The sequence below is a fragment of the Argopecten irradians genome, chromosome 2, assembly GCF_041381155.1.
Source record: "Argopecten irradians isolate NY chromosome 2, Ai_NY, whole genome shotgun sequence".
NCBI classification, from domain to species: Eukaryota; Metazoa; Mollusca; class Bivalvia; order Pectinida; family Pectinidae; genus Argopecten; species Argopecten irradians.
This window is the reverse complement of record NC_091135.1, coordinates 19,915,876-19,929,629: the sequence shown is the minus strand read 5'-3', so window position 1 is coordinate 19,929,629 and position 13,754 is coordinate 19,915,876. Positions and strand designations below refer to the sequence as shown.

At 34.6% G+C, this 13,754-nt stretch overlaps 1 protein-coding gene across 1 annotated transcript in view; it reads left to right on the top strand.

Moving 5' to 3' along the window:
- Window positions 1-13,754, top strand: part of LOC138314761 (PDF receptor-like) — a 104,290-nt gene that overhangs the window by 16,408 nt on the left and 74,128 nt on the right. Inside the window, exon 2 of the mRNA XM_069255259.1 lies at window positions 11,571-13,546. Coding sequence (XP_069111360.1) covers window positions 13,475-13,546 — 72 coding nt within the window. The 5' untranslated portion in view covers window positions 11,571-13,474. The remainder of the gene's footprint in view (window positions 1-11,570; window positions 13,547-13,754) is intronic.

Sequence of the window (13,754 nt, the reverse complement as noted above, 5' to 3'; positions counted from 1 at the left end):
TTCTAACGTCCCACTTGCACGCCATTTTTCAAGCTCTGTGTAATAAAAACTAATTAACAAAACCTTAAACAAATGGTTAAAATGCATAATTTTTCTTGTATGTGATTGATACCCTTTAAAAAGCTTTGATTTAGAGTCTCAACGTATACTGTATCGTGGCTAATATTCACTGGGGTTTTTATTTTGCTAAATTCTCGGATTCGATCAAAATCGCGATATTGATTAAAATCATAGTACTTATTATAGCCTTTGTAAGAATGAAGCTTTCAAAGGCTACTGAGATATTTCGCAAAAATAAAGCCCCGCGAATAAGTTCCAAATGTTAACTCTAAGTTTTACACTCGCGAAGTGTAACAACTATTACAGTATTACCAATTTGTGAAGAAAGCAAGAGCTTTCACTGGACAATCCGACGGCCAAATTGATTCGAATTTGTAGCGCGATTTCCACGTCACATTACAGTTATATATATACTATAGACCAACACGATTTCAGCAGTAGAGTAAAATTTGATTATGATAAATGAAATAAATTCCTAAGATACTGTCAGTGGCGAAGATTCAATCACGGCCTCTCTAAAGCCCAAGTAGCGATCACTGTGATACAGCTGTCAGGTAATTCAATTTGACGTCTGCTGTACAATCTTAAGTAAATTAAGGATTGTCGAATGTTTAACGTCGTGTGTAGGCGTCACCGGACACTGGCCCGGTGATGACCAACCACGTATTTCGTATATCGTGTGCCGACATGTTGTCCACGTGCGTGCAACACAAAAGAAGAATAAGGAACCATTATTGTAAAAGATTTAGGTATGATATTCAGAACTGGTACCGACTCATCTCATGTCAGTCTTGTAATTTCTGGCATTCACGCCAAATCAACTCTGTTTCTCGGGATGACAGCCCAGATGATTACGCTAGATGAACAAAAGAATAAGATTGTCTTTTTCGAAGTGAGTGCTTTGACCGCACAGTTTCAGCATATCTGTCTTCGATGGAATCTTGCCGCCGTAGGCATTGCTCTATCGCGATTGGCCATATTCTAACCAATAAGCTACTGTTATATAACAAACATAAGTCAGTGTTTTATCGACGTAGCCTTTACTTATATTGTTTTAATGCCCATCAACAGAACAAGTCTGTAAGAGTCAAAAGTCCACCAGCCGAAATGCCAGTAATAAGTCTCCTATGATATATATCAATATTAGTGATGTTTCCTTATCTTTTACCACAAATTATACGTGATATAGTTTCTTTACATTAACTAAAGGGCTTTAGATTTATCGATGGTTTGCCATTCATTCTAAGCATTTTATACTTCTTATAAACTGTTGGATAGTGGGGAATAGTGTTGTGCCACAGAAACACATTTATTTGTCTGGGTCCGTTTTTTGAGAATGGACATTGGCCATGGAGATGTGTATTTTTATCCTCTCGTCATCTGTTTGACTATTTTTCCTTGTCGATAATAATTTGTTAATGTATAGGCTTTTCCTTATCGGCTAATGTGATACACGAGTCGTAAAATATCCGGCCGTACATATTCACTGTTATTTACACCGTGATATTACAGATTCTTGAAGGGTTACCTTCTTAACGCAATGTCAACAGCTCAGACAGATATAGAACAGGAGCTGTGGTGGTCGAATGGTTGTTTTTTGATAGCAAAAGTTCTTCTTTGATCAGACATTTTACACCAGTTTTTTTCGTATCTGGTCGCGGATCCAAACTGAAATAGGGTAGTGACAACGTTCTGAACAAAGGTATGTGTCATTCTCTTGACATCACATTAAAATCATACATGTCTTTTATGAACATATAAATAAATAAATATATATTTATAAATAAAATGAAAGATGACCTGAATTGATTTAGGACTGTACATGCATGCTGTTCGTTTAGATAGGTGACAATGTGGCGGGCGTTTTTTTTATTGCGTAAAATGAAAATTAAATGTTAAGTACATATCTAACCAAAAATGACAGAAGAACATCACTGCTTTAATTTCTTCGAAGATAATTTGTCCTATCGAGAAATGCAAGTTGTTTCCTCGAATAGACTTTTATAAACAGTAAACGAAACTCGAATCAACTTCGGCCCATTATTATTAACAAACGTTTCGATGCCGTTTCAGTGTTATACACTTGTAGAAGCTCTAAGAACCTAAACACATTTGTGACTGCGATTATTAATTCCGGGCAGACACATTGAATGATTGCATGTGCAACCGTATTTTTAGCACACAATTTTGCAAAATAACAATGTAGCAATACAAGATTATTTAATAAAACGTAATAATAACATGACACATTACCAAATATTATTTTTATTATAATACAGTGCTATGAAGCTTGTGGTGACTTATGCAAATATGGTTTACTTGATAACATTGAAAGACATTTTTCCGATAGACAGGTTACGTCCATCATCTGGGTAAACGATGAGCTGTACGGTGTGAATATTTATCTTTTCTGACATGGAGTGGTCGAGATGCGTCTGGTCTGAAAAATTCTATCCATATGGAATAGTGTTGTATTCTAACCTGTTTGACATGTGATTTTTCAAATAGCAGCAAACTAAAGCATGACGTATCACATGCTACATTATCAGAACGTAGATTTAATCAGCTGGCCGGGTATATTTAACATACTATCGATCATATCGTGACCTTGACTAGAAGGAAGTTGATCATAATCCAAACTAAAAAAATTGGGCAAACGGTTTGATTGCACATCGATTAACATTAGCTATGGTGATGCGAAACATTATGGATTACGTAGATTGTAGCGACAGGTTTTTTCAAGAAACTAATTTCTTGGTAAATTATCTTATAAATGTTATATAAATATGTAGGAATAGAGATTGACTAGTAGAACAAAATGTATTTAAATCTCCAAAAATACTTAAAGAAGCCTGTTTCATGTAGCCTGATATATTCGAACTTTCGAAGAAGGTAGTATATTTCTGTCTTACCCACTACAAGGGAGCCTATACACACACAACACTGGATGACATCACGTCAATACTGTGTTGACGTCATACCAGTAGCTACCAATGCATCACAGTTGTCGTTAAAAAGTGAAGAAAAGAGAAAAATATTATTTCATACTCTTGAGAGTGAGACAAGAAACTCTGTACCCTCGGGTAAAATACTTATGTTATCAATTTTTATTTCGTAGGGTTGACATGTCCTTGTCTTACTAGACTCCAATAATCTATTCAGTAGAAGCCTCATGATCCATAATCGTAAAAGTAACTAAATAAGTGCTGGTTAGTTATTTTGAGCTAAACTTTCATATTGACAACTATGATCATGCAAGGATGATCTTCCCCTTTCTACATTGTGTATGTAGATGTCGGAATGCTTTAATCACATTCTCTTATCAGCATATCACAATGGCCATTGAATTGGTTTAGCTTTTCATTAGCAACGAGCAATGTTAAGTCACAAGTAATCTATTCCGAATGAATAAAAATAAAACTGCTACATTCATCTTGATTAGTGACAATATTACAATATTATTTCTTGAACATTCTCAACCTAATGATTTATCTATGTCTTCCTGATGAAGGAATATTACAATTGATAACACAGTTACTAATAACTATTCTCTTTTCGTGCGTTTTATCATATGAAGTATAGCGATTTACTTAAGAGCTGATTGGATACATGATTGGTGTCGTTGGCAGCATGTTACAGTGATAAACCGCTACTAAGTGACGTTGTCAAACGTCGACAGTAACACGACCGACTGTCACAACACACACAAGTCTTGTCTTCTCACTGTTGTTTACTGAGATGGCGTTTGAAAAACGAATCCTTCCAGTTAGGTTTCCCGACAGTTTATTCACCGACACCATGCCATACTAGTAATCAAAACAGCTGTTAAGATGCCAGGAATTACCCCCCAATCAATTACACTCGATTTTCATTTTATTCCATGGTACAATATTAATTATCATTTCCATGACTTCCTGGCTCAAATATTATGGATATTAATTATAAATGAAGAAATATTAATAATCAACGCATAACTCTAGAGATAAAACAAAATATTCATTTAAGTTTGGAGCAGGTTATTTCGAATTACTTTAAAATGAAATACATCAGTTTTCTCTTGATAGAGCATGCATGAACACTGAACATCGAGCCTTGTTGAAAACATCGGTTTAACTGCAATTGTACGAGAATTCCAATCAAATTAGCTGTTAATGGTTGAAGTTGCCGGCTTAAGGCATTTCAAAGTGTTGCTCATAAATATGATTCATTTTCCAGCCTGTATACTGTCAGGGGCAGTTGATCAATGTCCATAGAATAGAAAGAAATTGGCGCTTTTCAGTGAACGGGTAACATTTTCCAAAATCCTTTCATTTGTCAGTTCGAAGAATTAATTTCACATGTGTTTTCAGTTTTTTGTGTGTATTTCTAATATATTTTGTGAATTGTGAATGTCTATATCGAAAATAAGGATTATGTATGCGGCAAAAGATAAAGCACTTATGTCTTGCTTATAACAATAATTCAAATATTAAATCAAATAATTCAGCAATGTTGATGCCAGGCTAAGAACAATGACTATGAATTATTAGTCCTCTTTCTTTTTTAGTTCGATTTGACTGATTATCTGTTGCTCTTTGAAGGACTGTTTTCCGAACAAGAATGAGTAATTGAAGAATCGTAGACCAAGATTTTTCGACACAGCCGGACAGTTAGTACAACAGTCATCTTTCACTGAAATGTGTTGTCCGGAAACTAGTGACAGACACTAATACGATGATCGGGGCTTAACCATGACAGCAGTTCCGGAAAGTACAGATGTAACATATCAAATACGACTTCCGGTTTGCGTGATGGAAGTTATCCGCGTCCAAAACCGTCTGTCTAGGATGTGTCTTGTCACTTCACCGGTATGACAATCTCTGTCTGTCCGTTTATATAATTTACATAATAAGTATTGTGTCCTCGTGCCTGGCATCAAATGACTGATGTCCCAAGTCTTAGAATGGAATATTAGTATGAATGTTTTGTATATAGATTAGGGTAGTTCAAGGATAAATAGTATTGTGTCTTTAATAAAAAATGATGTAAACAATTATACATTACCATGATGATCGAAATAACATACTTTCATACTAACCTTACAGCCGAAAACCCAATGTATGTTTATCAACTGGGTAATGATACATTGTCGATATACAGGAAAGTCGTTTCGATTTTTACATCGTGAAATTAAAACAATTGGTATATCATTCCGATCGACTTCCAACGTTCTTACATGTTCAATAGACATTCTTCACAAGAAAAACTTGAACAAGATCACGTTCCATTACACAGCAAATATAATCAAGTTAATGCTTATAATTTAATGTCCTCTGAATTTCAAAAATATTTTGAGATTTTTTTTCTCTCTTTGAACCGATGTATTGACCAATCAGACACGAATAAAACGATTACGTCATGGGATGATATAAACTAAGCCAATGAAATTGGTCGTTATAGGCAGGTTTGAATTAAATAACGCCAAAAGTGAGACAATGGGATATAACTTAGAGAGAAGGAAAACTAAGAAATCCATTGAACTTTATTCACTAACTAGTTTAGCAAAACTAGATGCTTTACGTAGTAGAGACAAATTTTGAGATATTGAAAAGTCTCAAAACCTGTGCAATAATAAAAGGTGGTTACATTTTTTTACCTACCGGAGGTGTATGACAGGGTGCGTTATTTCGTTCGAAACTATACTAAAGCAATAATAAGCAGAACATTTACTGTATATTCAGAAGACAAAACAGAATATTTTTAAAAGTTGTATCAAATATTAAAAGCAGAAATCCGATCTTAAAGATGGGGTTGTTACTTCTGGGGAGATAACAATCTCATTGAAGTATCGTTTGACGCTAGCTCTAAGAAGATTTGAGAATAATTTTCAATAAGATAGCAAGCTGCCATATGTAAAGTCTAAATAGACCTATATTTTATGAAGCAATTTTATACAAGGGTTTTAACACACGAGCCATGTGGGTAGAGTTAATTTTTACCATTTCTTACTTTATTTAATGATCACTTAAACCAAATTACGCATGTGGGAAATAATACGCTTTTGTCACTATATTTTCTACATTCTAGTGCAATTTTAACTCTTTACTTTCTACTTTATTATATTTTTAAAAGAATTGGATAAAATATGACATCAGTACTATATAAACAGCCTGTGATATGCTTAGCTTTCCATTCAATAACAAATCGGATATATAGTTTTGTACCGACACTTCATTAAATTAAATATATATACATTGCTTTATTTCCTATCAGAAATTCAGTAATCGCGTTAGAACAGTTTATAACCATTTCTTGAATCTTCATTGTAGTATTAACCAGACGTTTGGGGATGATTTATTTGTTGTTGGTGACTCTCAATCATCAAAGATATTTGTGTATGGCTCCGAACAGAATTTTAATTATATTCTGCAATGTTATTTTAGAATGATTATATCATGTTATTTGAAAAAATGCAGTTTTAATTATACAATTCAAATATAGGATTTTCTTTTTCTTTATTAGTTTTCATCATAGCGGTGAACCGTACTTTACATCTGTATCAGGTTAAAGATCCGCACCGCTAAGGTTTCAGTCTCGTTGAAATCTTGTTTCAATCTAGATCAGAGATGATATGAGATATTCAAACAAAATTGATAAATATCTTCAACAAATTGTCATTTGCAAAAGTTGTCAAAAATTAGCTTTTATTCTTTTAAGAAATGACCCATTTTGGCGTTCATTTTGAAAAAAGTTTCTTTCTTCACTTTAAGCGTGTCAATTTTATACCATTTTTATTTAAGTGAAAATCATCATTGCAACAGCATTTTTAAATGTACCAAAGTAAGTGTTGCTGTAAATCTTTAATAGGTAATTGTTATTGAAATTTTAAGCTTTAATATGGGAAATGATACACCTTTGTTACTGTATTTTTACATTTTACGGTAATTTTAGCACTTTTGTTTTTTACTCTGAAACTAAAAATATATATATATTTAAACGGAGCACAGAAGTTTCTGTATGCGCATCGAACCATGGAACCATGGAAACATTGCTGAAAATATCATATTTTTGTAGCAGGTTCGTTTCCGCAGCATAACTGGAAACCCGGTTGAGATATATGTACGGAACTCCATAGGCACATTAGTCTTATGGTGTAGTAGTGCCTTTTGCTATTTTAAGGTTTTCACTTTTTGTACTTTTTTTCTGTAACCATGGAAACATTGCTGAAAATGGCAGATTTTTGTGTAAGAATCGTTTCCGGAGCACAACTCTAAAACCAGCAGAGATATTTCCATGAAACTTCATAGACACATTGTTCTTATGGTCTAGTAGTGCCTTTTGCTATTTTTAGGTTTTCGCTTTTTGTGCTTTTTTCTGTAACCATAGAAGCATTGCTGAAAATATCATATTTTTGTAGCAGGTTCATTTCAGGAGCATAACTCTAAAACCAGCAGAGATATTTCCACGAAACTTCATAGACACATTCTTTTTATGGTCTAGTAGTACCTTTTGCTATTTTTAGGTTTTTATTTTTTACGCTTTTTCCGTAACCATGGAAACATTAGTCTTAAGGTCTAGTAGTGCCTTTTGCTGTTTTAAGGTTTTCACTTTTTGTACTTTTTTTCTGTAACCATGGAAACATTGCTGAAAATGGCAGATTTTTGTGTAAGAATCGTTTCCGGAGCACAACTCTAAAACCAGCAGAGATATTTCCATGAAACTTCATAGACACATTGTTCTTATGGTCTAGTAGTGCTTTTTGCTATTTTTAGGTTTTCGCTTTTTGTGCTTTTTTCTGTAACCATAGAAGCATTGCTGAAAATATCATATTTTTGTAGCAGGTTCATTTCAGGAGTATAACTCTAAAACCAGCAGAGATATTTCCACGAAACTTCATAGACACATTCTTTTTATGGTCTAGTAGTACCTTTTGCTATTTTTAGGTTTTCATTTTTTGCACTTTTTCCGTTACCATGGAAACATTGCTGAAAATATCATGGTAAATGGTAAATGTTACTTTGCAAAACTCCACCCATCTTTGTATATATAGTCTAATATAAATGTCAAGGCTGTATACCTGATTCAACAATTGCAGCCCCGCTCTACTTGAATTATACTCCATCTTTCTTTAGCTCAACTTCATTTTTCCTGGGTTTTTTTTACACATAAGTCTCCACAATCAAACTTACTTCAGCTTTGATATCTCCATTGGCGAGGGATCTGAATGACTATGTCCTTGTTTATTATTATTTCGTCCTATTAACAGCCAGGGTCATGTAAGGACGGCCTCATGTACATGTGGTGTATTGCGTGTATGGCGGGCGTGGTGCGTGTCTGTGGTATATTAGTCTTGTGTCTACTTGTATAGTGGAACTCTTCCCTTTTTATAGTGCTATATCACTGAAGCATGCAGCCGAAGACTCCAAGCAACACACCCCACACGGCACATTATACTGACAACGGACGAACCAGTCATTCCTGTATGCGAAGACTCCAAGCAACACACCCCACATGGCACATTATACCGACAACGGGGGGACCAGTCGTCCCTTTATGCTGAACGTTAAGGAACTGTCACTTTCATAGACTATAGAGACAAACTAATATACAGAAGTATCCAATACCACAAACAAATTAATGCAGTACATGTAAGGAGGTCGTCCCGAAGTGGCCGTTGTTATTGACGGAAAATCAACACGATTAATATGGCATACTTGTTATAACAAACTATCCGTATACTTATTATATCTTAAAATAGAAAACTCGCGTCTCGTTATTATGGCTTTACTTGAAATATTATTTTCACATTTGTCATAGTTCATCTCGTCAATGGAGAACAGTTGGAAATCCTTTATGTGTATTTATCTTGCCATATCATTTCACGTTTATAGTTATCCATTATATGTTATAAGATATCACCTTGGTGTGAGGGGGTCAAGGGAAGTTCATATCAATTGATCGTATTATCTTATAATGGCACCGACTATTTGACTTTATAATTATCATAAGAATTTTAAAGGAAAAATGACGTTTGTCCTAGCCTGATTTTTTTTACATTTGACATTCGGCTGACTACAGAATAAAGAGTCTGAGGCTGCCGTTATTTCGTTTGTTTATTTTTCTATAAATACAATTAGGTAGCGTGGTTGTAATGTACACTATAACAAATATTGGCTTTTATTTGATCTCTATCATTTCTCTACAACTGACGCCATTTAAGGACAGGCTTAGGATGCAATGTATTGCGTTTAAATCTCTGGTGAAAATTAAACCAAACTCTTATGTTGGTGAGAAATCGAGCTGTGGCAATGTTCATTTGTAATGCTTAAACTGAGATGACTATGTAGACCGAATCTGGAATCAGACTCGATGTTGAATGGGTTAACACGGTCTGTGTAGTAATGTGTTTCACGTGTAAAAAAAGAAGTTTCTGTATTTAGGAACTGTGCCCGTGACCAATATAACCCAACCCAACAATAAGTCTGCATTTCTAGGAGACGCACAGCGCTAGGAAATCTGAAGTACGTGGCGAGAATCCTAAAACGAGTTTAAACGGCCCTGGCGACAACATGTCATATAGTTTTATTGGTGTGACAAGTCAAAACACAGGGCAATTTATCCCGAGCGACGGCTGGTCGATAGTTACCGAATCTCACGCCGATGGTAACAACACTACAAGGCATTGCGAAAATTGGTTTCGCTCTCGTATTCTGATTTTCTCACAAGTACACCGGTCTGTATTCTGTCACTTCCAATAAAGTCTTGCATAACTTGATGAGGTAATTATGTCTTACATTAATCTCAACTATTTGTTGTCAAAACCGTGTTGTAGTAATCAGGTTTGATATATCTGATAGAATGCACGGCTATCATCAGTATTAAGGTCTAATGACACCCTAGCCTGTCAGTGTATATATTCCCGCTATCATTACAGCTATAGACATCGGGATAATGCTAGTCGATAAGACTGACAGGTCGGGTTAAATATTATCATCACAACATACATACAGACAATACAATTATATATATATCGCTAACCTCATTGCTTTCCTCTGCAGTAACGTCGACAACGAACCTGAAAATAACTGGACGGCAGAAACAATTCTACAATATTCTTAATCTGAAATATGTTTGTCCCTAATGGTGATAATAAACCAATAAAAAGAAATCCATTATATTGTGAAAAAATCGGACTTCCTACAAGGTCACGTAATACAGATTAATCTCTCTTTAATAAACGCAATTAACCTATTGATATTTTTCGAAACATCTCTGGGTTTTAATCTCAGTTTAGAATAATGCAAACTTTGTTTCTTTCTATGGTTTCAAGCCAACAACACTGCATTAGTTGTATGGTCTTCTGATTAAATTCGGTAATGACGATAAAATGCGTGGATACAGTTCCGTAGGCCAGATAAGAGTAAAGTAATTGCGAAATCACAGGGGATGACAATAATAAAACAGATTCTCCTGAACCACATAAACAATGCCTTTATAATAATGCTTTGATTAAAACATAAAACCTTGTACTTTCTGTTTATTTTTAATACACATACATCGCTAATTAGAAAACGTTTCAGTGCAAAAATTACGGAAAATTTCCAAAAAAATCCCCACCAAAATAGTCCATATGTCTTTAGATTTAATGATAATTAAAAAGATAACATTCATGAACGTGTATTGTTGCCTAAAGTTACACATAAGTTAAGTAACTACCATGGATAGTTGGGCATTAAAACATGAACTGCTTTTAGAAGACTACAATGTTAATGTATTCATTATTCATTTATTCCAAACAACAATTTGTTAATTCGATTTGATTTTAGCACAAAGGACTGTTAAAGAATATGTTTACTTTGTGTTTCGTCGGACACCAAACCAACAGGGAGGAAACGCAACAGCAAAATTATCATGGTTACGATACAGGTTTCTATCAGATATATATATATATGTAATCAAATGGTATATTAAAGTTTATATGTTTTTTATGTTTTATTCATCTACTGTATCCGTAAAATCCTATGACAATTTCTATCCAACAAATATTTCCTACTATATAGTTCTGTAAACGAAGAAATTAACGCAGGGGGGAAATCAACGCTAATTAGGCGAAAATCGTTTGATCGCGAAAATTTCCCCCACGCGTAATAATTTGTATGAACTTTGTTGTTAAATTATAAAAGTTTGTATCTATCGCGAAAATAACAACACCGCAAAAGTTTTACACATGAAAATCGCGAAAATATCCAAGTTCACAGTGTTTGATCCTTAGATGTTATAAACTCGCGGAGTACAACACAAGGAGCACATGTACACCATCTTTCTTGTCAGTATTGTTTTTCAACAATTTCTTTATCTGTAGGTATGTGTCAACTTTCTCTCTTCTGGACATCGATACCGCCAATATCGCTCCTTAGTATTTCATGACGAATGCTACCAGTTAATGAACCCATTGCCCCATAAAGATACACGCTACAGTTCTCACAGATGTATTCTTTGTCTATACTGACATATTCTGAATCTCGTTGCAGATAAAATCTGGACCGGGAGCAGAAGGTGTACTATCCACCTCCATCAAAGACACCTAAAAGTAAAACAGATGGTCCAATCACAACCAGGCCGATTCTTCACCTTTCACCTCGTGACCACCAATTACCCCAGGATTCCCCTCTACTCATTAAACACTACGAGGAATTGTAGCAAATCAAATAACACGTTATCATGGGCAGCTGTTGACTACGGCCAGAAAGTATATGACTCTTGTGAAGTTGGCTTTGGAAAAGCAATAAAAAGCCTTTATACCCAGAAGGAACATTCCAGAAATTAAACAGATACTATTTACTAGTGAAAAACACAACCTCTGACAAACAGTTCATAAGCAGAAGGAGGTGTACATTCTTTACGCTTTTCGTCACAGAAAAAACTGAATTAGGACAGATCGGTTCTTTAGGAATTGGAATTTACGGAGGTGTTAGAGAAGTTGTGATTGCTGTCAGACGGAACTTGGTAAGAGTATTGTCGTACTGGAGAAAGCGACACATAAAAACGACCTGCCGTTAGACTAATGAATAAACTGTCTCAAGGAGTAGAAGTCTCATCGATCTCAAATAAAATCGCAGATGTGATGTCTTATCGGATGACATGAATTCCACATATATCTAAATGTTATGTTCGAAGGAGCACATGTTTCAAAATGCAAAATCGATTATTTTTCAGAAGTTAGAATAAAACAAAAACCTATTTGCATATTTATTAAAATTGAGATATATGTCGGATTTCAAATAAAACCATTACAGGGCTGAGATGCATCGAGATTTCATATATATATTTTTCTAATCAGGGGAAATAAGGATTTCACAGAAACAGCGCGCTAATTGATCGGTCATGACACCGCCAGATATCTAGTTATATTTAATATCGATTCCGAACTCACTGATCACAACACCCGCTGGTCAGCTTCAGATTCAGATGTCATCTTAGTTGAAATAACACGGATGTATATGGCCATTCGGGATTATCTGATACTTCTAAAAATCAGATTGAACATTTGGGACTAGCCAACCAAAGAGATAAACAATATATGTGTAAACACTTACCATTGACGATTGGTTTTGTGGATATAAAGCTGAAACAATATTAATGCATTATTTTGTTTGACAATGATACAATATTGTGCGTTTCCATTGCTTTCTCATTCAATCATTTCAGGAATATAGAGCATTGTATGCAGCAACGTTTAGGCGTCTGGTGTGATTGGGACTTGATCATTTATTCAAACGTGATTAAGATGTGTTCAACAACAACAACATGTTGACAGCTAAATTTATCATCAACTGTTTACTGTTCTCCTGGGTTAAAGAGCCACACGTCGAACTTAAATAAAGCCGCGTGTTCTACCACGGATTATGGTTTTCTGTTAAAACGATTATTTTGGCACGTACAGTGCAGTGTAATGTGGGCCAGGCTTGCGTGTGACAATCATTGATTTGTTATGTTCGAGGACGAATTTTGATAGGTGCTTTAACTTCTACACGACAATTAAAGTTACGCTTTTCTAAAATTCGTGACTGAGGATTTGGTGTAACGCGCATGACAAATACAATATTGTCTCATATTTATTAAGACTTTAAGGGTAGCAGAAATATGTTCTAAGAAAGTTAAAAAGAAGTTCACAGGCACAATTTTTGGTGTATTGTATGGACCAATAATCCTTGATAAATCGTATTCATTTGTAATATCAAACATTCAAAGATTATAATACATATCGGTAAACTGTATATGAATAAGTTTAATGAGACAAAGAGGCTATGACAAGGACATTTTAGTGCGCATCTTGATCAAATGATCAAATGTGACGTACACCCGTCTAGAATTCAACATTAATATACATCATCCAGTGTTTCCTCTGTGTCTGTGGTGACATATTTTTTCCATTATGGAGGCTTTCACTTCAAGCTACAATTCTACGTTTGGAAATTATGACAACCTTGACCCATTATCTACCATGGTAAGTGGAATCTTTTGTTTAATTAAATCTTCTTAATCATGCATTAAAATGAACAAGTTATGCCTACAATACAGACCAAACTGACGCACCGACGATATTGTATACTTTATGATCTATTATATTATCATTGTCTACCTTAAACACATTTAAATTATAAAGATATGTGTAACATATACCAATCCTCATTTTATATAATTAACACTCGTAC